Source organism: Macaca nemestrina, chromosome 2 (genome assembly GCF_043159975.1).
Source record: "Macaca nemestrina isolate mMacNem1 chromosome 2, mMacNem.hap1, whole genome shotgun sequence".
Taxonomy (NCBI): domain Eukaryota; kingdom Metazoa; phylum Chordata; class Mammalia; order Primates; family Cercopithecidae; genus Macaca; species Macaca nemestrina.
Window position 1 is genome coordinate 36,009,860 of NC_092126.1, and position 27,494 is coordinate 36,037,353.

The 27,494-nt window shown below is 40.7% G+C and overlaps 1 protein-coding gene and 1 long non-coding RNA gene across 17 annotated transcripts in view; one reads left to right on the plus strand and one right to left on the minus strand.

Moving 5' to 3' along the window:
- The window catches only part of LOC105469876 (transmembrane protein 108), a 343,076-nt gene that overhangs the window by 292,850 nt on the left and 22,732 nt on the right, over positions 1–27,494 (plus strand). For 12 of the 14 annotated variants that reach the window (XM_071090926.1, XM_071090927.1, XM_071090925.1 and 9 more), the window contains one exon: positions 21,164–21,241. The exons of the other annotated variants lie outside the window; for them this stretch is intronic. In XM_071090926.1, the coding sequence (XP_070947027.1) occupies positions 21,164–21,241 (78 nt within the window). The remainder of the gene's footprint in view (positions 1–21,163; positions 21,242–27,494) is intronic. 14 annotated transcript variants of the gene reach the window in all.
- Positions 459–27,494, minus strand: part of LOC105469875 (uncharacterized) — a 37,659-nt gene continuing 10,623 nt past the window's right edge. The window contains exons 2-3 of one of the 3 annotated variants that reach the window (XR_011619698.1): positions 16,016–16,090; positions 459–528 (exon numbers count right to left, since the gene is read on the minus strand). This is a non-coding gene — a long non-coding RNA (uncharacterized lncRNA). Of the gene's footprint in view, positions 529–1,007; positions 1,073–16,015; positions 16,091–22,107; positions 22,979–24,852; positions 24,944–27,494 lie in introns of those variants that run through there. The other 2 variants (XR_011619700.1, XR_011619699.1) reach the window with 2 other exon arrangements.

Sequence of the window (27,494 nt, forward strand, 5' to 3'; positions counted from 1 at the left end):
AATAAAGGAGTCCATAGCTTGGCATACAGTTTCAAAGTTAAGAATAAGATTTTATTAACAGAGAGCTAACCTTTGGCATGGCATAAAAGGCTTAAGAGTTTAAATAGAGAAGTAACTGTACAATTTTGTTCAAAAAATAAAGTTTTAAACATAAAAGATACTCAGAGTTTTGGGTCAACTGCATCTTTCTGGAGAGTTTAAGTATTTTCATTGAGCATCCATCCTTAAGGTTTCGTACGTGCTGTCACTTTGCAAGAGAGTCAAGGCACATTCTGAAAGAACTCCCAGCAGACTGGGGATCAGGAGATTGAATTCCAAATTATATTTTGTCCATTAATTGCCTCTGTAAACTTGAAAAAGTCATTTCCTTTCCCTGGGCGATGTGGAAGTTCCTTATTTTTAATCAACGACAAATAGCCTTAACATGGAATCACAGAATATTAACTTTAGAGATGGTTTAGAGTCCATCCTCATTTTGCAGGTCCAAAGAAATGAAGTGAGTTTCATCAGTTAATATGGTAGCCCCTCCTGGGGGGAAAAAAAAAAGAAGTGAGTTTCTGAAAGTTGTTGAGTTAGAATCAGACAGATGATCCTCAATCTAGGATTAATTTTAAGAATCTTCCTAGCCATGAAATCCTATGACTCCATGATCACAAGACAAGACAGTATTTCTGCCCTGAAGGATCATAGCCAAATTGAGGAGACACTTGATACCCATAAATAGTTATTATTTAAGACAAAAAAATGAGACCCAGTAAGCCGACTGACAACCCTCACTTAGATTAAGGCCTTTGAGAGAAGCAGATTGTCAGGAAAATCCATGAGCTTTGAGCAGAGCTTTTAAAAAATTGAGTAGATGGAAAATGTCATTATGGGTATATGAAAGTACCCAGAGCAAGACATGGACATGGGATCAGCCAGGAGGACAATGAGTGTATCCATCTGGCAGGAGGAGGTGAGATGGGGTTCACAGGTTATGGTCCTTGAAGAGAAGTTCTTGGTGGTTACCCTTCCTCACTTCTTGGGGCAGGTCTGAAGATATAGTGAAGGGATCTGACACATGCTTTCAAGTCTGTAACAGAGAAGGGAAGTACAATGTGGAAACTATGACCAGGAGCCCTTATAGTAATTAAATAGTTAAACACACTAATTTCTGATTTGTCCTCAAGCAATTTTATTTTTAAATGACATTTTAGGTGTAACTGATACATGGTGTTCCTGGCATCAGGATAGTTAGAAAATTCAATTAGTAGACTTATGAAGAACAGTTCACGTTTTTGCTGGTAGTTGTTTGGAACAGATTGTTTCAATAAGCATAATTGTTTGTTTAGAAGCAGGAATGGGTAAGCCCTTTATCAAGCCCACTACCTTGATAAATTTCTTATGTTGTATAGAATTGGTAAGGGTAAGGAAGAGATTCAGAGTTTCATATGTGTAATTAGAGAAATGTAATTATGGTAGGAAAATAGCAGTACATATACTTTAAAAATGAAGAAATAAGGAAGCATCAAAATAAAAACAATACAACGATTCTTCAAGGATCTAGAACTAGAAATACCATTTGACCCAGCCATCCCATTACTGGGTATACACCCAAAGGATTATAAATCATGCTGCTATAAAGACACATGCACACGTATGTTTATTGTGGCACTATTCACAATAGCAAAGACTTGGAACCGACACAAATGTCCATCAATCATAGACTGGATTAAGAAAATGTGGCACATATACACCATGAAATGCTATGCAGCCATAAAAACGGATGAATTCATGTCCTTTGTAGGGACATGGACGAAGCTGGAAACCATCATTCTCAGCAAACTATCGCATGAACAGAAAACGAAACACCGCATGTTCTCACTTATAGGTGGGAACTGAACAATGAGATCACTTGGACACAGGAAGGGGAACATCACACACCAGGGCCTGTTGTGGGGTGTGGGGAGTGGGGAGGGATAGCATTAGGAGATATACCTAATGTAAATGATGAGTTAATGGGTGCAACACAGCAATATGGCACATGTATACATATGTAGCAAACCTGCACGTTGTACATATGTACCCTAAAACATAAAGTATAATAAAAAATAAATTAAAAACTAAAAAATTTTTAAAAGAATGCTGATTAACAGGTATATAGTCTACATTTAAGATATATGAATTTTGCTGTATGCAAATTGGAGTCATACAGTATGTAGCCTTTTCAGACTGGCTTCTTTCACTCAGCAATATGTGTTTAAGGCTCTTCCATGTCTTTTTGTGCTTTGATAACTCATTTTTTTATTGCTGAATAGTATTTCATCATATGGATGTACCACAGTTTCTGTGTTCATTCACCTATTGAAAGACATCTTGGTTGCTTCTAGTTTTTGACAATTATGAATAAAGTAGCTATAAGCATTCATGTTTAGGATTGTGTGTGAACTTAAATTTTCAACTCATTTAGGTAAATACCTAGGAGCAAAATTACCAGATCATATAGTAAGACTATGATTAACTTTGTAAGAAACTGTCAAACTTTCTCCCGTGGTGGCTGTACCATTTTGCATTCCTATCAGCACTGAATGAGAGTTCCTGTTCCCTCACTTCCTCACAGCATTTGATATTATCAGTTTGTTTTTGGTTTTTTTTGGTTTGCCTTTTTTTTTTTATTTTAGCCATTCTAATAGGTGTGTAGTGGTATGCCATTGTTGTTTTAATTGACAGTTCTCTAATGACATATGACATTGAACATCTTTTCATATGCTTATTGGCTATCTGTATATCTTCATTGGTGAGGTATCTGTTCAGATCTTTTGCCCAAATTTTAATTGAGTTTTCTTATATTAAATTTTAAGAGAGATTTGTATATTTTGGATTCAAGTCCTTTATTGAATGTATGCAAATATTTTCTCCCAGTTGATGGCTTGTCTTTTATTCTTTGAATTTATCAGAGCAGAAGTTTTAAATTTAATAAAGTCCAGCTTATCATTGTTTTCTTTCATAGGCTTTGCTTTTTGTGTTGTATCTAAAAACTCATCATGAAGCCCAAAGTCACCTAAATTTTCTCCTATGTTATCTTCTACAAGTTTTATAGTATTGCATTTTGCATTTAGGTCTATTACCATGTTGAGTTAATTTTTGTGAATGAGGTAAGCTCTTTGTCTAGATTCATGTTTTGTTTGTGGATGTCCAGTTGTCCTGGCACCATTTATTGAACAAACAGTCCTTTCTCCATTGAATGCCTTAGCTCCTTTGTCAAAGATCAGTTGACTTTATCTGCCTGAGTCTGTCTCTGGACTCTATTCTGTTCTGTTGATCAGCTTCTCTGTTCTTTCATCAATATTACACTGCCTTCATTACTGAACCTTTATCGTAAGTCTTGAAGTTGGATAGTGTCAGTCTTTCAATTTTGTTCTCCTTCAGTATTGCATTGGCCATTGGTCTTTTGCCTTTCCATATAAACTTTATAATCACTTTGTCAGTATCCAAAATAACTTGCTCTGGGATTTTGATTGAGATTTTATTGAATCTGTAGATCAAGTTGGGAAGAACTGACATCTTCACAATCTTGAGTCTTCTCATCCATGAACATAGAATATCTCTCCATTTCTTTAGACCTTCTTTGATTTCTTTCATCAGAGTTTTGCCATTGTCCGCATACAGATCTTGTAAATATTTTGTTAAATTTATACCTAAGTGTTTTATTTCCTTCCTTTTTTTTTTTTTTTTTTTTTTGGTGTTGGTGTAAATAGTGTTGTGTTTTTAAATTTAAATTCCAATTGTTCATTGATGGTATATAGAAAACCAACTGACTTTTGTATATTAATATTGCTTATTAGTTCCAATATTTTTGTTGTTTTTTTTTTTGTCAATTCTCTGGGAATTTCTATGTTGGCAATCATGTCATCTGCAAACAAAATTTTTAAATTCTCAATCTGTACACTTGTAGTTCCTTTTCTTGCTTTATTGCATTAGCTAGGGCTTCCAGTGTGACATTGAATAGGAGTGGTGACAGGTAACATTCTTGTCTTGTTCTTTATCTATATGTAAATTATACCTCACTAAAATAAGTTAATAAAAACCTAATACCTCCTCTGTATACCAGGAGTGACTATGTAGAATATATAATGTAAAGAAATTTTTTTCATAATTGCAACAGAAAAACGTAATATTTAACTAATACATGAAGAAAACTATAAAGCCTCACTGCAAGGAGAAGCATAAAAGAAGATTTGAATTAATGAAGAGAGAGAACACATTCTATCTCAAAGGAAGATTTAATATTGCCAGAATTTCCCAAATTAGTTATAATAAATAGCCTTATTGAAATCCAAATTAAAATTCTAATAATGGAATTCTTAATTAACCTATGGAAAATGAGTCCAAAATTGATCTAAAAATATAAACAGAAAAAAAGTAGTAAAGATATTTTTGAAAAACAAGAGTAATGGGGTGGGGGGCAGGTTTGCTCTACCAAAAATCAAAACATGTCATCAAGTAATGTTAATCAAAATATTGTATTACAAATATAAAAGAACAGATTAGGGTAACAAATTAGGTAACCCTGAAAGAGTTTGTTTATAACAGTTTTATTACGTTTTTAAAATTTAAGTATAGTAAAGGTAGTTCAAAATCTGGGCAAAGGATAAGTCAGCAAATGGTATTGGGAGAATTAATTACTTGGAAAAAATAAGTTAGAGCTTCATCACACACAGTATATCAAGATAAATTACAAATGGATTGAATTATTTGTCTTTGATTTCTCAGGAAACTTTGGGGAGAAGTCTTAGTATAGGGCATTTAGTATAGAGTGCACTGGGAGATAGAGTGAAGCAGAGTGGAGTCAGGCAGTCCCTCTAATACATGCTAATACAAAGAGCTCAACTGACTCCACAGGGAACTGGGGAGCTGGGCTAGCCCATCACAGCTGTCCCAAATTGAGACAAGGGCCTGTGTTCCCTAACATCAACCAGGTGTTGAATGTGGGATTCACCCTGGAGGGGCATAGTCTAAGGTGAGGCAGCTCCCTTTGGCTCAGTGAGATTTCTGGGAGAGAGATTGAACAATGAGCCATCAGCATCCAATACTCCAAGAAATTCGGGAATGAGAGCCTAAGTCTTCAAGAGGGGACCCGAGTGGCACACAACATCCACTATGTGTGTAGAAGATGAAATTATAAAACAAATAGAGGAAAATATTGGCAAATACTTCCAAAACAGGATTGGGAAGGACTTTTTTTGGTCAAAAACAAAACAAAACTCCATAGACAAAACACAACAAAATCAAAGGCAGACAAATTATTGGGGGAAAATATTTTCAGTAAACACGATTGTTACCAAGTTGATAGCCTTGACATATTAAAAAATACTTACAAATAGATTTTTAAAGACTAATATTACAGGAAAGAAGCAGATAATGCTCTTGAGCAAAAAAAAAATACACAGGTGAGCAATAAACTTCTGGAAAAGTGTTCAATTTCATTAGTAGCCAAAGGAATACAAATTTAATACTATTTTTCCCCCTTTAAATTGACCAAAACTGAGGCCTGTAGAGTTTCAGTAACTTCCTCAAAGTCCCACCACAGGAACATAACAGAGGAGGCATTCAAATCTAGGGTTGAATGCTAGTTTAATGTGGCACAATATAAACACATGTAATCAAAGCTTCATTAAATAGTAAAGGGATTATTTAAAATAGTAGACCGTAAGAACAAAGAAAACAGGAGACCAAACACAGCAATATAATTTAAGAAGTTAAAAGCACAGGCAACAAAAGCAAAAATAGACAAATGGGATTACATGAAACTAATAAACATTTGCACAGCAAAGGAAACAGCAGAGTGAAGAGATGGCCTAAAGAATGGGAGAAAATATTTGCAAATTATACATCTGATGAGGAGTTAATATCCAGAATCTATAAGGAACTTAATAGCAAAAAAAAACTAACCTGATTTTTAAATGAACAAAAGACCTTCACAGACATTTCTCAAGATAAACAAATGGCCAACAGATACATGAAAAAATGCTCATTACTAACCGTGAGGGAAATACAAATCAAAACCACAATGAGATACCATCTCGCCCAGTTAGAGTGACTGTTATTTTAAAAGAGACAAAAGAAAACAAGTGCTGGTGAGGATGTGGAGAAAAGAAAACACTTGCACACTCTTGGTAGGATTGTAAACTAGTACAGCCATTATGGAAAACAGTATGGAAGTTCCTCAAAAAATTAAAAATAGAGCTGCCACATAATCCACCAATCCCATTACTGTATATATATCCAAAGGAAATGGAATCAGTATGTCAAAAGATATCTGCACTATTATGTTTATTGCAGCACTCTTCACGATAGTGAAGACATGGAATCAACCTAAGTATCCAACAATGGATGAATAAAGACAATGTGGTATATGTACACAATGGAATATTATTCAGCCATAAAAATGAAGGAAATCCTGTCATTTGCAACAACACAGATGAGCCTGGAGGACATTTCATTAAGTGAAATAAGGCAGCCACAGAAAGACAAATACTATGTGATCTCACCACTCATATGTGGAATCTAAGAAAAGAAAAAGAGGTGATATAGAAGCAAAGAGTAGAACAGTGATTACTAGAGACTGGGAGGGGAGTAAGGAGAGAATGGGGAGAGGTTGGTTAATAGGTGAAAGGTTACAACTAGGAGAAATAGGTTCTAGTGTTCTATTGAACAGTAGGGTGACTGTGGTTAATAGTAAAACATGGTATATTACTAATACTAGAGAGAGGCTTGTGAAGGTTCTCACCACAAAAAAAAGATGACAAAGGCATGAGGTAATAGATATGCTAAATACCCTGATTTGATCATTATACAATGTGTATATTAACCAAAACATCAAATTGTTGTCTATAAATATGTACAATTCCAATGTGTCAATTAAAAAATAAACAAAATCTAGAAAACAAATGGAGAAAGGGTAACTTCTTAGAAACCTGATGAAGTTGAATCCTAAACTAGGAGTCAGGAAGACCTAGAACCAACTGTAGAACCTCCCAAAACCTTAAAAATTGGCAGTAATTCCAGGAACCCCTGGGAATAGAGGTGGAGGTGGAACTACAGGTCAGAGAATTGACTGAATGACCACATAAGAAGCAGTTAAAGCTCCAGAGCCTTCCCAGATTCCATGCGGCTCGGGGTCTGCCTTTGTCTTACCCCGGCAGAATCCCCACTCTCTGCAGGCATAAAACACAGGCACACAGAAACACCAAGCATTGTATACAAAAATAGGGTATGAAGGCAGCTTTACACACTGAATGCTGAGACCCTGGCCCTCTTCCTAGCTTACTCGCAGAATATTAGTAGCCAGAGCCACACCCTCCAGGCAGGAGACTAAAAGGAAAGATCTCATGACATTGACATCCAAGATTCCCTAAGTTATATTACAAAGCCTGTTTCTTTCCAACCACACCAGGTTGTGACATTCTCCAAATCAGATTTAAAGAGTTGTAAAACAAGAATCTTGACAATTGGTTTTATTGAGTTGGGAGAAGAAAACAGTAAAAAAAAGCCACCAGCATCACTGTGGTCCTAGTGTCACCTTGCTTGCCTTTGAGGACTGGCTTTTCATTCCAGCACTGCTTTTCTCAAAGCCCTAAAAGCAGGCTATGTCAGTCTTGGTTTTCAGGTTTTCAGCCTGAGATCTTTGCTCTTGTGAGACCCTCAAATTTATTTCACCTGTGTGTCTGGTGGGAAGAGGCTGATCTTCAATCACCCTGATGGCCCTGCTTACTTCAAACCCAGCATGTGGTAAAGAGAGCATGGCCTCCAGGGAATATTCTCCCGCCAGCTCCTTCCTCTCCTTGCAACTTGCACATACTGGTGGCCTCTCCCCACTTTTGTTTGCCTGTTTTAAAAAGTTGAGGCCATAGGGGCTGCGGAACATGAAGCACAGGCTTTTTCTGGAGGTGCTCTCTTGGTGTCCCAGGTTCTCACTTGCTACATTGCTCTGAGCCCTTGGGAAGGCTGAGGGAGGATGAGATGATGATACTCTAGGAAGGAGGAAGACACCCTCAGGATTAGTAATAATCGTGATCATAGCAGCCATGATGGCTGTACCAGACACTGTGAGATGCACTTTCCTATGTTATCGCACCAAGTCTTCATAAGCCTCTATTTAATGAATGAGGAAAGAGAGGCGCAAAGTGATCAAGATCACACAGCTGAAAGCCCTCTCCTGAGCCACCTGGATGTGAACGAAGTCTGTCTCATTCCAAGGACATCACTCTCCCTACCACCTCTAGTTCCTCACAGGCTATGCAGCTCATCAGCAGAGGACTTAGTGTACAGCTGTTGTTAGATCAGTAACTTTCAGTCTTGGCTTCACATTATGTCCACTTGGGGAGTTTTAAAACCCCATTGATTCCATTGAGAAGCAAGATTGAGAACTACTTATCATATACACACACATAACCCTAGAATACAAAATTGGTATCATCTTAAAAGCTAATGTTAACCTCATTCTTAAACTTTAAGATTGCACCATTGGGTAATCTCATGACTACTCTGAGCATCTTATTTACAAATTTATTTTCATATGAAGCTAACAGGCATTGTAACTAAACAAAAACACAGAACATAGCAGCTTCATTGGACTTGGGAATTCTAGCTGCTGCCATACATGCCCATGTGTGGCAGGGAGTCATAATTCCGAAGAGTTGGAAAACGCAGGTTCAAGTTTCAACTCTTTTACTAGATAGGAAAAACCAAACTGCTTTTCTTTGTGCTCACACTCAACACAGAACTCTTCTGACATCAAATGTGGGGGACAGTGGGTTCCTACACTAGCCAATTCTCCAACTTTCCAGATACCAACCGGGTGTTCTACAATTTAACTCCATTTTTATACTATCTACCTGGCAATAGCGTCAGATCCCACAAGTCAAGAGCTCAGCCCCACAAGACTGCTCCCACTTTAGATGCCAGTCATTAAGTCCAGGTTACCACCTCTGCTTTTGACTGAGTGGCAGTAAATCAGAGGTTCCCACAACCCCTTCCTCTGGTTTACTAATTTGTTTGAACAGCTTGCAGAATTCAGGAAAACCATATGCTTAGTAGCTTACTGCTTTATTAGAAAAGAATACAACACAGAACAGCCAGAAAGAAGACATGCATAGGGCAAGGTGTATGGGAGGGGCGCAAAGCTTCCATGCCCTTTCTGGGCATCCCACCCTCCTAGCACTGTCATGTGTTCAGCAATCCAGAGGTTCTCTGAACCCTATCATTCTGGGTTTTTATGGAGGCTTCATTACAAAGGCATGCTTGGTTAAATCACTGGCCATTAGCAATGAACTCAACTTCTAGCCCCTCTCCTCCCCTCCCCAAAGGTCAGGGGTTCCGGCTGAAAGTTCTAACCCTCTAATCACTTGGTTGGTTCCCCTGGCAACGAGCCCCCATCTGGAAGCTTTCCAGGAGCCCCCAGCCACCAGTCATCTCATTAGCATACAAAAAGAAGCTGTGTGCCAGGAAACCAGGCAGAGACCAAATATATATTTCTTATTATGTCACAACCGCTTAACCACCTTTGTGATCTTGACCTTGAAATTTCTCCTGAAACTGAAAGAAGCCAGCGTGATGTTTGAACAGAAGAATGACATGCTGGGGGTGCAGGAGAACCTTTCCTGAATACTGGAAAGCTAGAGACAAAGATGTTTTCAGGGCAGTCAGGGTATTAATAATGCCACCCTTACCCACACATTCCAACCTCCATGAAGTTGAAGCTATGGAGCACAATCTAATGTTGATTCTGTCTTAAGCATCAGGAGAGCCTTCTTTGTAAGAATTCCTTAAATGGAAGCATATGCAGTATATGACTGGTCTTCTTCCAAAATGGAGATTTAAGTTCAAGCCTGCAAGAGCAGTGGCATAACAAGAATCCACTGTGACTTCATATACCTTAAACATCTTATCCACCAGGGAAATGAATGCCAGGAGGGGCCCCATGCCAGGGATTGCTGTATCTGCCTTTGCCTGTGTGGTCACATGTCTCTGACCCAATAAATTAGGATCTTACTCTAACTTGAAGTGGGTGTATGGTCTGCCTCAACTCTATCACCTGTATGCTTGTAGACTGGCAAAGAAAGTCCTGGATTTGAGATTTGAGTTGGGGGAAAGAAAGGTGGTACGAGTGGGAGGAAGTAATTACTTCTTAAACTTACACATAGAGATGGTTTAGGAGCCTGCCAAGAACCTTTTTATCTTCCAGTCTTTGTTCAGGCTCTCCCTTTCAGAAAACGAACAGTGTGTCTTGCCTACTGTTCAATTTAATCATACAGCCTATTTGCCCAAATTTTGCTTCATAAGCACCAGGCAGGCACATGATCTCTTCCAAACTTTGTTTCTTGACATTCTGGAGAAGCATTAGTTTGCTTGTGTCCATTGATTTGCTTGTGTCCTTTAAGCTTGCTTAGCAGTAAGGCTGCAGGAGGCAGGGTGAGCAGCATGGACTTTCACACGTGGCTCTTGTTTCTTCCTGCTGAGTTTATTCCACCTCTGCTTCAGCTCATTTTAGACTCCTATTTCTCTATTAAGTCTTGACGTCAGTTTTTATGTTATAAAACTTATGTCTGTGCCTGTTCTGTTGTAAACCACCTTGAAGCCTTTTAGAAAAAGTGAAAGACATACATCACAGACCTACTGTGTCATCTCAGACCTCCATGTCTGTGGTGAGAGCACGATGTACACCACATCAGGGGACTGCTGCTAAAGCTGTCAGCTGGGGATGTTGCCTGGCTGGGGCACATTGGAGATTCAGATCATGTGGAGCCACCCAAGAGACATGGTCAGGCATCTGAGACTCTGGCCCCATTACAGGGGCACAGAATGGTGAGCTGGCATCTAGAACATTGAATCGCTCAGCCTCATCTCCACGGGAGCTTTGCAAGGAAGCTTGTTTGCTACAGTGAGTTGTACAGAACAGAAATATTGGCATTGATTCTTGCAGCACCTCTGTGAATTAGCATAAGATAGAAAGAACAGAGGTTTGGAGTAAGACAGACCTGAACCTCGAGCAGGAGAAGGACACAAGGTCTGTGACAGAAGAGGTCTGCCATATAGCAGGGTACTTTCCCTGCCACCCCATCATGCCCCCCCTCCCGCATTAAACAGAACCCCTCAAGCCCAGCTCAGAGAGGGGCATAAGGAGCCAGGCAGACTTTTTCACTGGTAGCAGGCGCTTGTCACATTCTACTTTAAATGTCATAAAACCATTTTTTCAAATGGATATAAATTCCTAATTTGGCTTTTTCCTTTACACATTCCTTTGGCATATGTACTAAGCACATGTTTAGGAAAAAAAAAAAAAAACTAGCTGTAATTCACTTCTGATTTTCTTACTTTAAAATGATCGTCACTTCATACTCATGCATATTTCATTATGTAAACCATAAGATCCTTTTTGAACTCATGGGAGGAAGGGTAGGCAAGTGTAAAGATACAGTTTTGTGGGTCATACTGAGTTCGCACCTACAAGAATTCCATAGTGAGACCTGTTTCCACCCACATGACTTCCAGTGCACAGATATTCAGCTGAATGTATCTAAATGTCACTGCAGAGCATTTGTGAATGGTTATAAAGAAGAAAAATGATACAACATGCTGCTTTGAGGCCACTGGTTTTTTCCTTTTTTTGTTTTTACCTCCTAAAATTCAAAATTAGAACTTCGTTTAATTAAATACACATCTTCATCTAGGCTTATGATGTTAAAGAAACTCCTGTTTATCTTAATATCTCTGAAACCAGGATGCATCTTATGGTCTCTGTCAGCCGGACTCATGATGTAGTTACCACTGCCCGTGATGGGTGAATGTTGGTTGTAGTTGTTCACCTCATCATCTCTCCATTTGAGGCAAATGCATCGTTGGTGCTATGTGTATTTAACAGCTGTTTTAAAAGCCTTCACAACAATTTACTGTGATTTAGAATTGAAACAAAAAGTTGTTCTGTGTGCAGAAGGGCAAAGCAGAGCAGCACGCCAGGAATTTGATATTCATGGAACAAATGTCATCATTGTGAGAATGCTCTCCATTCCATGTTACAAAGCAACAACCGAGTTCTACATGGGACCAAAGGAAAGAAGACACTCACAAAGCAGTTGAAACTAGGTATTTTGTTGCTAAGATGCTTGCGAAAAGATTGGCAGTTACACACGACTTACTGTAACTGAAGGTAGCAGGGATGTATGATAAACTGGTTAGATAAGTCTAAAGGAGTTCTTTCAATAAGGAAAGAATAAAGATTGTAAATGGAAGAAACCATTGTGACATAGTTTAATTGCCAGCTTTTTTCTTTCTAACTGGCACAAAAAAATGTGTATTGCTTCTTATATTTGATGAAATATGGGACCTAAAAAAAAAGAACTAGGAAGCCCTACCCAGAGCAATCAGGCAAGAGAAAGAAATATAGGGCATCCAAATTGGAAAACAGGAAATCAAACAATCAATGTTCTCCAATGATACGATCATATACATAGAACACCCTAAAGACTTATCCAAAAGGCTCCTAGATCTGATAAACAAATTCAGCAGAGTCTCAAGTTACAAAATCAGTGTACACAAATCAGTAGTACTGCTATACACCAACAACAACCAAGCTGAGAATCAAATCAAGAACTCGATCACTTTTACAACAGCTGGGAAAAAAAAAGAAAACCCTAGGAATATACTTAACCAAGCAGGTGAAAGATCTCTACAAGGAAAACTACAAAACACTGCTGAAAGAAATAATAGGTAACACAAACAAATGGATTCACATCCTTTGCTCATGGATGGGAAGAATCAATATTGTGAAAATGACCAGACTGCCAAAAGCAATCTACAGATTCAATGCAATTCCTATCAAAATACCATTATAATTTTTCACAGAACTAGAAAAAAACAATTCTAAAATTCATATGGAACCAAAAAAGAGCCCACATAGCCAAAGAAATAGTAAGCAAACAGAACAGATCTGGAGACATCACATTACCAATCTTCAAATTATACTACAAGGCTATAGTTACCAAAACAGCATGGTACTCATATAAAAATAGGCACTTAGACCAATGGGACAGAATGGAGAACCCAGAAATAAAACCAAATACCTACAGCTAACTGATCTACAAACCATGCAAAAACATAAACTGGGGAAAGGACACCCTATTTAATAAATGGTACTGGGAAAACTGGCAAGCCACATGTAGAAGAATGAAACTGAATCCCTATCCCTCACCTTATACAAAAATAAATTCAAGATGGATCAAAGACTTAAATCTAAGACCTGAAACCATAAAAATTCTAGAAGATAACATTGGAAAAACTCCTCTGGACATTGGCCTAGGCAAAGAATTTATGACCAAGAACCTAAAAGCAAATGCAACAAAAATAAAAATAAATAAATGGGACCTAATTAAACTAAAAAGCTTCTACATAGTAAAATTGGCAGTGTAAACAGACAATATTTGCAAACTGTGCATCCAACACAGGACTAGTGTCCAGAATCTACAAGGAACTTAAATCAGCAAGACAAAACCAATCCCATCAAAAAGTGGGCAATGGACATAAATAGACATTTCTCAAAAGAAGATATACAAATGGCCATTAAAAATGAAAAAAAGTTCAACATTACCAATCATCAGGGAAATGCTAATTAAAACTGCAATGAGATACCACCTTACTCCTGCAAGAACGGCCGTAATTTAAAAGTCAAAAATCAATAGTCGTTGGCATGGATGTGGTGAAAAGGGAACACTGTTACACTGTTGGTGGAAATGTAAATTAGTACAACCACTATGGAAAACAGTATGGAGATTCCTTAAAGAACTAAAAGTAGATCTACCATTCGATCCAGCAATCCCACTACTGGGTATCTATCAAAGAATAAGAAGTCATTATATGAAAAAGATACAAGCACATGCATGTTTATAGCAGCACAATTCACAATTACAGAGATATGGAACCAACCTAAGTGCCCACCAACCAACGAATGGATAAAGAAAATGTGGTATACATACACTATGGAATACTACTCAGCCATAAAAAGAAACAAAATAATTTGCAGCAACTTGGATGGAGCTGGAGTCCATTATTCTAAGTGAAATAACTTAGGAATGCAAAACCAAACACTGTATGTTATCACTTATAAGTGGCAGCTAAGCTATGATGATGCAGAGACATACAGAGTGATATAATCGACTTTGGGAACTCAGAGTGTAGGTGGGCATTGGGAGGCTGGTGAGGGATAAAAGACTACATAGTGGGTGCAGTGTACACTTCTCAGGTGGCAGGTGCACTAAAATCTGAGAATTCACCACTGTAGAACTCATCCATGTAACCAAAAACCACCTGTACCCCAAAAATATTGAAATAAAAAATAAAGCTTAATAATAGAAAAGTGAAAAAAAGACAAGCTATAGTTTCCTTAGATAACTGTTATACCTATTGCCCAGTTAGATGAAAAAACTCATAAAATTTACTCCCAGAATCACGTATGTCTACCACTTATCTGGCCACAAGCTCACAAAAATTTCATGGCATCCTTGAAGAAGGAAGCTATTCAGGAGTCTATGGTCTTTTTTTTTTTTTTTTTTTTTTTTCCTTTCGAGATGAAGTCTTGCTCTGTCACCCAGGCTGGAGTGCAGTGGTGTGATCTCAACTCACTACAACCTCTGCCTCCCAGGTTCAAGTGGTTCTCCTGCCTTAGCCTCCCAAATAGCTGAGATTACAAGCATGCGCCACCAAGCCTGGCTAATTTTTGTATTTTTAGTAGAGACAGGGTTTCACCATGTTGGCCAGACTGGTCTCGAACTCCTGACCTCATGATCTGCCCGCCTCAGCCTCCCAAAGTCCTGGGATTACAGATGTGAGTCACCGCGCCTGTCCAAGTGTATGGTCTTACAGATGGAGATGCTGAAGCCCAAGCCCAAAAGCCTTCATTATTTATTTATTCACATAGAGCGTGAGAATGTGCTGTGTGGACGTCCTTGTCCAGTACTCCAGGTGGACTCTCTGGGCATAAAGGGGAATAGAGAGGAAGAAGAGGAAAAGAGGGTAGGGAAGTGGTTTCTCTTTGAGCAGTTATTCATTCTGCTCTTGGGAAGTTTTTATTTTCTCCAGCGTCTGCTCCAGGACACCTTCCCTCCAGTTCACTCTCTCCTGTCCCTTCTTCCCCAACCCACAGCTACTTCTTTTGCTTCTGTTCACTCATCTCCTCCCTTCCCATCCCTCTTCTAAACTTTGTGGTGGCAGATTAGTTGGGGTGGAGAACGATATGGGAGCATGTAGGGAGAAAGCAACACAAACAGGCCTTGGGGAAACACTTTAAAAACTTGCTGGGAACCTTCCCCAACTCAACTCCTGCCGTCTCTAGATCAGGAGTTGGCAAACTACAGCCTGCCATCTCTTCTTATAAATAATGTTATATTGAAACAGCCACACCCGTTCATTTACATCAGGTCTGTGGTTTCACCCAACAGTGGCAAAATTGAGTACTGTAATTTTGGTCAGGACCATATCCATCAAGCCTATAATGTTTACTATCTGATCATTTACAGAAAGTAAAGTTGACTCCTAGTCTTCGTAAGTGCTTCGCTGAGAGTCTTCTACAGAATTCTCATTCTGCAAAATGTTAAGTAGGTATTGCTGGCAAGAAAATTCTACAGTCAAATCATTTTGGAAACCCTGCTTTTTAATCCCAGGACTTCTTAGAGCTTTTATTAAGTTAATGTGCATTATGAATTTCTAAGAGGTCGCCATAGTTTGCAGCATTTTCCCAAGTTTATTTGGGAACCCTTTTCTTACAAATACAGAGTGATGCATAGAGCTCCTGAGAACACACTTTGGGAGATGAGATGGCTCTTTAACAATAGCCAAGATATATTGTTAAGTGAGAAAAACAAGGTGTGTCCAGGACACACTCAACTGTATGAAAAGTGGGAGAGGGAAAATGTAGGTAAGTGTTTGCTTATGACGTTTTAATTGTTTCTGGAAAGGTCCATGAGGAACTGGTAATGCTACTCACCTTCGGTGGGTTAAAGCTGGGAGAGAGACGTCACACAGTAGTTATTTTCCGCATCATGCCAGTATACTTTATTACCTAAACAATCAATTAATCCATCTGTCAGTCAGCATAATTAAATTTTTAAACCAAAAGGTAAAATGGTAAAGCACTTGGAAAACAGTTTGGCAGTTTTTAATCAAGTTCAATAGACACTTACCATATGTCCCAGAGTTCCATCTCTAGGTATTTTCCCAAGATAAATGAAAACATATGTCCTTACAAAGAATTTGTAAACAAATGTTCATAGCAGCTTTATTCATAATAGCCCTAAACTGGAAACAATTCAGCTGTGTATCATCAGATGAACAAATACACGAATTGGTCATATCCCTGTAATGGAATACTACTCAACGTTAAAAACAAAAAAAGGAGCAAACCACGGATACCTGCAGCAAATGGAGAAATTTCACAGATGTTAAGCTTGGTGAAAGCCAGACACAAAAGATTCTGTTTAATTTCAATTTTGTAAAAATCTAGAACACACAAAAGAAACCTACAGTGATAGAAAGCAGATCATTTGCTTGGGGTGAGGGTTGGGGAGGAGATTTAACTGGAAAGGGACACAAGGGAACTTTTTGGAGACATGGAAGCATTCTGTGTCTTGATTATGGTAGTGGCTACACATGTGTATACTTTTGCCAAAACTTGCCAGTCTGTACACTTAAAATGGTGAATTTTATTGTATGTAAATCATACCTCAATAAAGTTAATTTTAAAAAGAAATGTCTCTTAAAAGGGAGCAATGAAGGAGTAAGGGATATTCAATAATTTTAAAATAGGGTCAAGCAGCCCTGCAGTTGATTGCAAAAGGTTACTGTCACTCTCTAGGTGATCGTTCTCTGGAACCCCTAGAGAAATAGAAATGAGCAGCCCGTAACTGGCTGCATTTGTTCTTGTCCAAGCCAGCTGAGGGATCTGGTCTGAAAACCAGTTCTGCAGAAGCAAACCTGCTTCACCTGATTGAAGGTTCCCACTCACCATGAGTGAGGCTGGTGACCTTTCTCCCACTTGTGCGCTGTCTCTGATGATAGTCCCTCCATTTTCTGGAAACTTGCCAATTCCAAGTGTAGCCCCAAAGTCATTTTGGGTCTACCACGTGGTGAAAATGTCAGCAGCGCATCGGACCTCACTGCAGCCTTGAAAGATTATCCCCAGTGGGCTATCTCCAGTTTACAAACCAACCGAACTCCAAAGTAAGAGACAGTGAAGAAGCTATTTGACTCTTAGAACACATTTCCTGATTAAAATACTATTATGAATGGTAAAAACAAACAAAAAAATAGGCTGATCTCTAAAAGGCCACTAGAGTTTTAGGACATCACAGCCCTCATGTAACCTCAAGACCACCTGTATCCTTTGTTCCTATTCCCACTTCAAGGTTGTGTCTCTTCATACTGGACATGGGAATCAACCTTACCTGCAGACCTTTAAGGATAAGTCGTCTTTCCTATGACACAGTTTTAAACCTTGCAATTATTTCTGCTTACTAGCTGTCTATGTAGAGTCATGTGTAATCTAGCAGACATTTCTAGGCATTGCAACAGACCCACTAGGGACTGTAGCACATGCATTAGAGTGTGGCCAAGCCAGGTAAGCTGTGACTCAAAGAGCCTGCACTGAAAGCAAGACAGCCCTGGACTGTGGGTCAGCTCTGCTACATACCAGCTGTGAAGTGTTAGGCAAATTACTTAATCTGTATGTTTCCTCATCTGTACGATAACTGTGATAATAATACCTAGTTTAAAAGGTTATTATGTGGGTTTAATGAGGTAGCAGAGGAGTTCCATTTACGAATGCTGAGCAACAAAATCACCCCAAAAATCAGCGTCTTAAAAGAATGACACCATTCATTTTGTTTGAAAGTGTGCAATCTGGAAAATACTTAGTGGGGACAGCTTGTCTCAGCTTCCCTTGGCATCAGCTGGGCTGAAATCACCTGAAGGTTTGCCCACTCACATGTCTGGCAGTTGCTGCTGGGAAGATTTACATAGCTGGAGGCTTGGACACCTGGGACTCCTAAGCATCTCTCTCCATCTGTGTGTGGTCTCTCGAGCATGGCAGCTTCAGGATAGCCAGATTTATTACACGTTATCTTTCCTGACCTGGGCTTGGAACTTATGGAATCATTTCTGCCATAGTCACAAAAAGCTGCCCATATGAAAGAGGAGGGAATGCAGACCCCACTTCTCAGTACATAGCAAATCACATTGTAAGAACCTGTGGGATGAGATATTTTGGTGCAGTCATGTTTGGAAAATATAACCTGGCATAGTAGCAAACTGCTTAACACCTGGAAAAAGTAGGACCAAATAAATGATATGTATTTGCCCATTCCTATCACCACCCCCACCTCGCTATCACTTCTATAATTAACATTATTAGTGCTACTGCTAGTAAACCTGATGCACCTTTCAGTTCTGATGATGTGATGCTTGCTCTTCCTGCTGTGGGGAGATGAGGGTCACAGACCCAAGGGTACTTCCAGGAAATGGTGTAACAGAAACTTTGCTGCTGGCCCGAAAGTTCCACAACATTAATTCACTGTGCATGAAGATGATATCATTGTTATGAGCAAAGATGGCTGCAAATACACAAGCTGAAAATAAAAAGGAAACTGGTTGTAGGTGGGGTGAAAAAGGCTTTTGTAGAAAGATGAGTTTGTTCTGAACCTGCAGCCTCCTCCACAGTGATGATGTCCCACGGAGCCCCTTCTTTCCAGCCCTCCACTCCCACTCCCCCAGGGAAACAAATGTGGCCAGAGCTTACCAAGTCCTTTAATTCACAATGTGTCATACCCACACCACGGTGCAGGGGCTTCTTTGGACTCATGTCCCTGTCTGTGACCCTACTGAAGACCAAGGACAAATTGTGGGCTTTATCAGCTGTAAGGCATTCATTTGGTAGGAGCCCAAAATAAAATAAAAGCTATAAATACATAGTGCAAAATCATGGAGTTAGTGTAGAATCTTTTCCTAATGGAAAAGGATCTCTGCAGCCACCTCTAATCCTCCCCTGGCTTATGGTGCTCTCAGGAAGCAGCTCTATTTAGAGGCTGACCCGCTTGTCACAAGCTGGCTCCTGAGCTCTTGCTGCTTCTCTCTTGCTCTCTCTCTCTCTGAACCTGGGTTGTCCATCTGCCCCACATCCAGCTGGTGCTAGCACAATACAGGAAATAATAAACACACCTTTTGGGGTCATGCTTTACAAATGCAAATTATTTTCACTAAGGGCACGCAGTTTAGATCCAATTTGTTCTTGGCTCTCTTTAGATTAAAAAGGTGCAGAGGGCAGGGGACCCAACCAGGCCAGAGGGTGTTGTTTCCAGAAAAACCAGCATCTAAAGGAGCCAAGCAGAATGGGATAGAGATTTGCTAGAGGCCACCTACTTTTATGTCAAACTTACTACATGCGTGGACCATTTCTGTGTGGCCTTCCCTGCCCTGCCTTTTCTCCAATACTATTGTGATGAACAACTTGGTCTTCCCCTCTAATTGAATTGGTTACTGATTCCTCTGTACTGCCTTAGAGAAGTACCTCTTATACTTTGGTCAGATCAGAATCACCTGGACACATAGCTGGCTGGACCTCTCCCCAGGGTTTCTAATTCAGTCCATCTGGAACAGGGACCCAACAGTCTGTAGTTCCAACAAATTCCCAGGTGATACTGATGCTGGTTGTTCACTCTTAGAATAGTTTTTCTGGCAGTACATATACCTTTATGATGGTATTTATTTCTGCTTTTCTTTTTTTTTTTTTTCTTGAGACAGGGTCTTGCTCTGTCATCCAAGCTGAAGTGCAGTAGCGTGATCACAGTTCACTGCAGCCTCTTAGGCTCAAGCAATCCTCCCACCTCAGCCACCTGAGTAGCTGGGACGACAGGTGCGCACCACCACACCCAGCTAATTTTTTGTATTTTTTTAGAGACAGGGTTTTGCTATGTTGCCCAAGCTTGTCTTGAACTAGTGGGCTCAAGCAATCTGTCTGCCTTGGCCTTCCACAGTGCTGGGGTTATAAGCATAAGCCACTGCTCCCAACCCATTATTATTTTTATAGCAAAGATTTAGGTCAGTACTGTCCAATAGAAATATAATACGAGCCACATATATAATTTTAATTTGTATAGCAATCACATGAATTAAAGTGGAAAATTAATAATTCACCCAATATATCGAAAATATTTCAACGTGTAGTCAATACAAAAATTAATGGAATATTCTACCTTGTTTCATACTAAGTCTTCAAAACTGCATGTATATTATTTTATACTTACAGTACACAACTACATTTAGAGTGCTTAATAGCCACATGTGACTAGTGTCTACCATATTGGGCAAGGCAGACTTAAATAATGCTTACTGTGTACCAGACAGTGACACAGACTCCTTACATGTTAACTCTTTTCGTCCTCACAATAATCCAATGATGTGGCTACTGTTGTAATTCTCATTTTACTGGTGGGGAAACAGGCACAAAGAGCTTAAATAGCTTGTCCCAGGCCACTGAGCTAGAAATTGGGAGAGAGAAGTTTGAACCTTGGCAGTCTGGCCTCAGGGTCAGCCACTTTACCACAAACCTCTCCTGCTCAACTGCAACTCCCTGGACAGTAGAAAGGAAACATTATTTCTTTGTGTGTCCCATAGCACAGGCAATGCTTAGCTCAGACAGGACGGCCAGTAAGTGTGTGCTGGATGAATTAAATGAGTGAGAGGAAGGTGAAGCACTGACAAGGGATTTGTCAAACATGTTCTGCCAACAGGATTAAATGCCTCCAACCATCACTGTGTATGACTGAGTGAGAGGAAATATTTTAAAATTAAATTTGAAATCACCTAGTCATAATGAGCTTCCACGATAATGGAAAGATGTGAGAAAATACATAATGACAGGAATAAAAGGCTTATATACCATCTATTAGAGTGGCAGTCATGATTAGAATGACCAGAACCTGGAAGGAGTACATGAAGGAAGCCTACCTGAAAGGGGTGAATCCTTAAAGGGATGTTAAATGGGATGAAAGGAATATTGTGGAGAAAGACATGGGAAATGATTGACAAGAAGGAAGAATTGTCTCCCTCATCATGAACATTAATTGAGTATCATCTGTGGCAGATCTGGTTCCCAGGAAGCAGGAAATTTGCATACCGGAGGTATTCCAGAAGTACTCCCAGAATCAACACCTTCAGGAAAGTAAGAGAAGCCGGATCAAGCAAGGGGGGATGTTGGGCTGCAACACAACCACGCCAAGTCCTTAGCCAACCCTACGGGGAATTCCAGAGCTGGGATGGCTCTTCGTAGTCTTCCCACATTGGAGCAAGGCCGCTCTTTTAAGGCAGCTCCATTCCTTTTACGGGAACCAGTCATTGGATACTGGTTTCCCAGGAAAGGGGTGTAACCTTGAGCAAGGCAGCTCTCTTAATCCAAGGGCAATAGCTGAAGAGAAGTTCAGCTGTGTGCTGTCATCTGGCACCCCTCCTAGCAGCTCCGGAATGAGAACCTCATTGTTGTGGGTTGGGGGAGGAATCTGGGTAGTGGACTACAGCATCCACTACATCAACCCAATGCAAAATCTGAAAGAACCCAAAAGAGGACATCATGATAAATGGAAAGAGCCAGACAGAATCCCAACCCTGCCAGCTTATCTGGGAAATTGAGGCAAGGCCATAAAGCTAGTGAGTAAATTTATACCTAGTTTTGTGTGATTCTGGTGTTTGTCTCCACACCTCCTCAGGAAAAAGAAAAGGGAGGACACAGGAAATACACGTAGGGTGGTATTTATGTGTCTGGGTACCTGGGTTTGTTAGGAGCTATGGTTGGGGTGAGAGAGGATCAGCTAAGCAAATCTCAGAGACAAGGAGCCACTTTCTCCTATTCCCCCTGCCTAGGACATGGGGCAGCTACCCTTCTGTTACTGAGGAGGGTGTTTCTACAAGAGACAACATCCCCAGGTTGGGTTGTGGTAGTCTGTCTCCCCACTTCCAAGCTTAGCCTGGAGATAAGAGCCTTTCAGGGGATGCACTTAAGCTTTCATCTTGGTCTTATTTTCTTGGGTTCAACTCAGAGGCAGGGTTTGAACTATATCCCTAGCTGGAATGGGGGCCAGACCAAAATGGAACAGCCCTAGAGAGCCTGACTCTGCAGGGTCATCTGCCTATCATCTCCAAGGTCTGGTGAAGCTAGGAGCCCTTTAATCAGGTGGTGAGCTCACCAGGAGCAGAAGTAATCAGGAATAACTACTAAAGAAGTTTGCAGCTGGCAGTGTCTACAGCTGAGAATAGAGGGAGACAGAGAACAGGGTGGGGGGGGGGGGAGTATGAAAAAAACAGTAATAGACTTAGCTGTGCATCTTGGCTCCACCCTGAATGTGTGACCTTGGATAAATCTTTTAACCTCTCTGAACTTTAGTTTTAGGGAATGAAACACACCTTACAGAAGCTGCTTAAGTATCAAATCGGTTTTCGGGAGTAAAGTTATTTGCAGATGTGGTAGGTGCTTAATAAATGTGTGTTCCTCTTCTGAACGTAACACAGGGTAAAGCGTTTCTACCTATGGATAAACTTTACATAATTTGCCGGAATTTTCCCTACCAATATGCGTCTTATTGCCCATGGTGGGGAATGAGATAGTAGCAGCTGAGATCCATGGCTATGATCAGGATACTAGTTTATCTGGGATACACAAAGCCACACTCAGCCCTCAATAAATGTTTGTTGGATATGTAAATGAAGAAATGAACAAACAGTGGAGTGGTGATAAGAGAACTCAGCTTTCCCTTCTTCCAGGAAGTCTTCCCAGGTTCCTCCAGCTTTCTTGGGTTCCTGAAAAGCTTCTACATGTACAATATGCTCCATCCAATGTGCTTCTGAATTATAGACCATCTTCCATTATTCTCTCCTTGTTCTTTGTATGTTGAGCTTGTCTCCTTGGCTTGATATGGACAAATGGTGTTTTTAGTTTTTCCACCAGAAAGCCACAGTGAATCATTCAGGTATGCAAATCCACAGATTTGTAGCCCAAAAGAGAATAATAAAAAAGTGGAGGGTGAGTACCCTTATAATCACACAGCACATGGGTTAAGATTTGTCCTTTTCTACCTCATAGGGTTTTGTGAAGATTGAGATGATATATGGAAATTGATTCGTACAGTGTTGTCATGCTGGACCCTTGTTGACTTCAGTAGTGATGGTACCATGTTCAAGAGGCTGAAAAAGAGACCTGGAGCCAGCAAATGAGACATGAGGTTTATTGAGGGGACTCACATATGGAGGAGTCCAGTGGTGATGAGCTGGACAGAACTGCATCTGCTGGTAAAAAGCATGCAGTTGATATAGCATTTGCACTTAGCGCCCTACCCTTAACAACCTCCACCTGTCAACTTTCATTTAACCCAAAATAAACGGCTTCAGTCCCCTGTAGACCTACATTCCATGAAATGGGCCACAGATTCAGATGTTTCTCATAAGTAAGGAATGAATCTCCTAATCGGTCACTCCCAGATTTCTTAGCTTGGAATTCTAAGCGTACATTCTTCTTAGACCATAGGGTCATTCTCAGGATAGGCTTAAGGTAAGCCATGGCTGTCAGGTGCAGCCATACAAGTGCCTAGCACATAGTAGATACTCAATAAATGGAAATTTAGCATTAGTGATGGTATCAGTATTGGTATTGGGGAGGGTGGTAGATAATGGAGGAGGGAAGAGGAGAAGAAAGCTTTTTAATTCCCACACATGCACAGCCTGGAGGGCTGAGTTTCGGAATTCAGTTGTGAAATTCAGCTTATGCCCAAAACCCAAATTACACCTTGGGGTATGGCATCCTGCCTTGAAATGGGAAATTGGGCAGTCTCACAAGGATGCACAGCTGTGTTGCCTGAGCTGTTTTGTTCCAGGCAAACTGGAGCAGGCAGTGAACCTTTGGCAACTGAGGAGAGCAGGGCCAGACAGCTTTGCAGCCATCCAACAGAACCCAGTGAGAATACCAAGCAGCTGTGCACAGGGCTCCAGGAGAAGCCACAGGGGCTCAGGAGCAGGCAAGCTGCGTGCAGAGGAGGCAGACCCCCTTCTTAGACATCAGTCCCTCCTCGGGTGGGCCTGTCCATCCCCTCTTCCTGGACACTTGGCCACTGTCTCTGCTAACCACTAGTCACTGTCTCTTCTCCTTCCTCCTCAACAAGCTCTTTTGTGAGGGGAGAAGAAGTGCTGAGAGATATCAGCATGCCCGGGAGGATGTCAGGTCAAAAGCCCCAATGCTCTTTTTAGGTAGGTGATTCTCAGGCATGATCAGACCAGGACATTGTATCTTTTTCCTTTTCTGGCTTTGGAGAATTTGAAGCTAAGGGTACACAGATGCTGGTGTGCTCAAGTCAGGTCCTTTAGGCAGGTCCCAGGACTCTCCAAGAGGTTCCCTAGGAGTCCCAAAGGTCCTGTTATGCTCTCTGATGAGTGCACTGAACCAGACCCCAAGCCATGGGCTGCAAGCTCTGGGGATTCAGTGCACTGGGTTTATAGGAGCCAAGTGTTCTGGAGACATCACTGCAGGCCTGTCCCTTGCATCTCTAGGGAGTGCCTAGGCTCTTCGTGAGGCTGTTCTATTAGCTGCCCCCTCTAACAAAAACTTCTATTTGTCCTATTTCCTGCTGCTGTCATCACAGCCTTCCAAAAGCATAAGCCTTGAACCAGAAAGCAAAGGCTGGGACTTGTCTCTGTAAAATCCAAATCTTGACAAACACTCTCACACCATCCTTTAGAAGTCTGGAGAGAAATGCAGGCCAATTTGCCTAGGTAATTAGGAATGGAGCTTACCATGGGGGGAGCAACGGTGGGACGAGAGAGTCTCTGCAGCAGATCGACAGGAGTTAGGTCCCAGCTCAGCCTTCTCCTGCCTCACTCTGGCCTGTGGGATGTGTGTGCATTTGATGCAGTTAATGTTAATCACAGAAGCAAGCAAAGTAAAAAGATAAATACATGCACTCACACACACACACACACACACACACACCCTGAACTGGCGTGTCACAGGACTGATGTTATTTACTGCTTGCTTTCATTGACACTGTCTTCAAAGAAATAAACATCTATGATTTTGTAGTAAGCATTCAGCTGCAAATAACTCAAATGTGTGGAATTATTCTTTCATTCTCACATGGTTTCAAAAGCATTATTGTGCTCTTATTATGTATCAGATAGTGAACTAAGTTCTCAGGCTCCAGATGACTCAGGTCAAGAACTCACAGCCCCAGGGGAGGGGTGTAAGTTTAGTTTAGAAACTAAAACAAGAGTTACTACCTATTTAATGTGAGGCACTGTGTGGGGCCTTCCAAGCATCTTAATCGCATATTCCCACCCTAAAAGCACCCTGCAGATAGGCGTTATTTTCCTCGTCATACAGCTGAGAAAAATGAAGCTTAACTAATTTGCCTGAAGTCTACAACTAGAAAGTTACAAAGTCAACATTGAACCCAAATCCCACTGACCCCATGCCCATGGCCTTCCCACTATGTCCTTTACTGAAGGTCTCTTTGCAGAGAAAAGTCACAATAGGAACAGGAACAGAGTGTCTGGGAGCACTGGGCAGGGAGCCACCATTTCTGCCTGTAGAGTTGAGGGACCTTGACCTTGCCAAGACAAAATGACAGTCTAGTTGGGTTTTGGAGACGAATACATCATCACCGAGCAGGAAGGGAGTATGGGCAGAAATTGTGAATGAGACTGGACATATCCACGTCCAGCACCTTATGTGGCTTCCACATTTAAGCAACAGGGTAACCTAGCCCCATGATACTGACAAATAAGCTTTGATTTTCATTCAGCCTGCTTGGTCAGGAAAGTAGTGACTGTTTATATTACATGGGTGGTGTTTACCCTGATTCCACAGTTGGAATTTGAACACGTTAAAAACTGTATGTTCAGGTTGTTGTCTCCCTGACCATTTCACCTAACTCCATACTTTGAATTAGAATGTTTTAAAAAGTAAGAATCAGGCAATACAGACAGATACAGCAAAAGTCTTAGAATTTTCCCTCCTCTCTCTAAGTGGACTCCAAAGCACATCAGTAGATACATTTGACTAGAATCTATCAACTAGGCTAAAAGAGATCCGAGGATCCAGAAGCTGGCATTAAGGCAGGGAGCATCTCAGCACCCCGCGCCTACTCCGCCACCCACATGCCCGCATCTGTGGGTGCATGATCTCACACCAGGGTGCTGGGGAAGTTGCCTACAAGCCTCCCTTCAGTTATGTCCCCTTCTAGAGCCCACCCCATGGGGTAACCTTCACATTGCATTGTCCCTGCTGTCTGCCATCCATGCACCATTTTAAAATATATATTTTTAAAATTTAGAATAGTTTTAAATATACAGAAAAGTTGCAACAGTAGTACGGAGTTCCTAGATGCCTTGTTTGCACTTTCCTCTGTGATTAGCATCTTGTATTACTGTAGTACATTTGTCACAGTTAGTTATATGGATACATTATTATTAACTGAGGTAGCACTTTGTTCAGACTCCCTTTTTTTTTGCCTAATGTCCTTTTTCTCTTCCAGGATGTCATCTGGGATACCACATTACATTCAGTCTTCATGTCCCCTTAGGCTCCCTTTGGCTGTGACAGCTACTCAGACCTTCTTTGCTTCTGATGCCCTTTGCAGTTTTGAGTACTGGTCAGCTATTTCGTAGACTCCCTCAATTGGGATTTGTCTGATGTTTTTCTTATAACTATACTGGGATTATAGGTTTGGGAGGGGAAAACTACAGATATAAAGCACCTCTTTCATATCAAGGGTACATATTGTCATCATGACATTATCACTGTGGATGTTCGCCTTGATCACCTGGCTGAGGTCGTGTTTCTCAGGTTCTCTACTGTAAAGCAGGGAGCAGTTTTTATGAACTTCTTCCTTTTAGTTTGGAAGAGTACAAGGCAGTCTGGACTGATGCATTTGTGTTCTTTCCCATGATGTCAGAGAGATGTTCCATGAATATTAATGATCTTGTTATTTTATTAGAAGCTGAGTTGACCTTTTCATCCATCTGATTTGATTCTCATTTTTGTTTATTTGAGGCAAGTCTTTGAGAGAACACCTTTGGTATGTGAGTTTATGCTCCTGTCACCGCAAATTTTATTTCCTTCTATACTATTAGCTCCTTGCAGGAAATGGCTATGTCCTCAATATGCAGACACCATATAACAGTCTCCAGCTTTATTCCATCTGTTTCCCCAGCCCACAGTGTGTGTGCGCACCAGGAAGCTTCATGGCCCTCCTAGTATGCATTTGTTCCTTACTTCCCTGAGGGAACCTGTGGCTGTTGATCAGAGAAATCATGATGCTGTAGAAAGAGCCTGGCATTGAGATGTTTCCCTTTCTCTGAGCCTGGTCAGGAAAGTGGGACAGTAAGGAAACCCAAGTTAAAATCAGCCCGTTGAGCTCCAGCACTTAAAAGCCGTT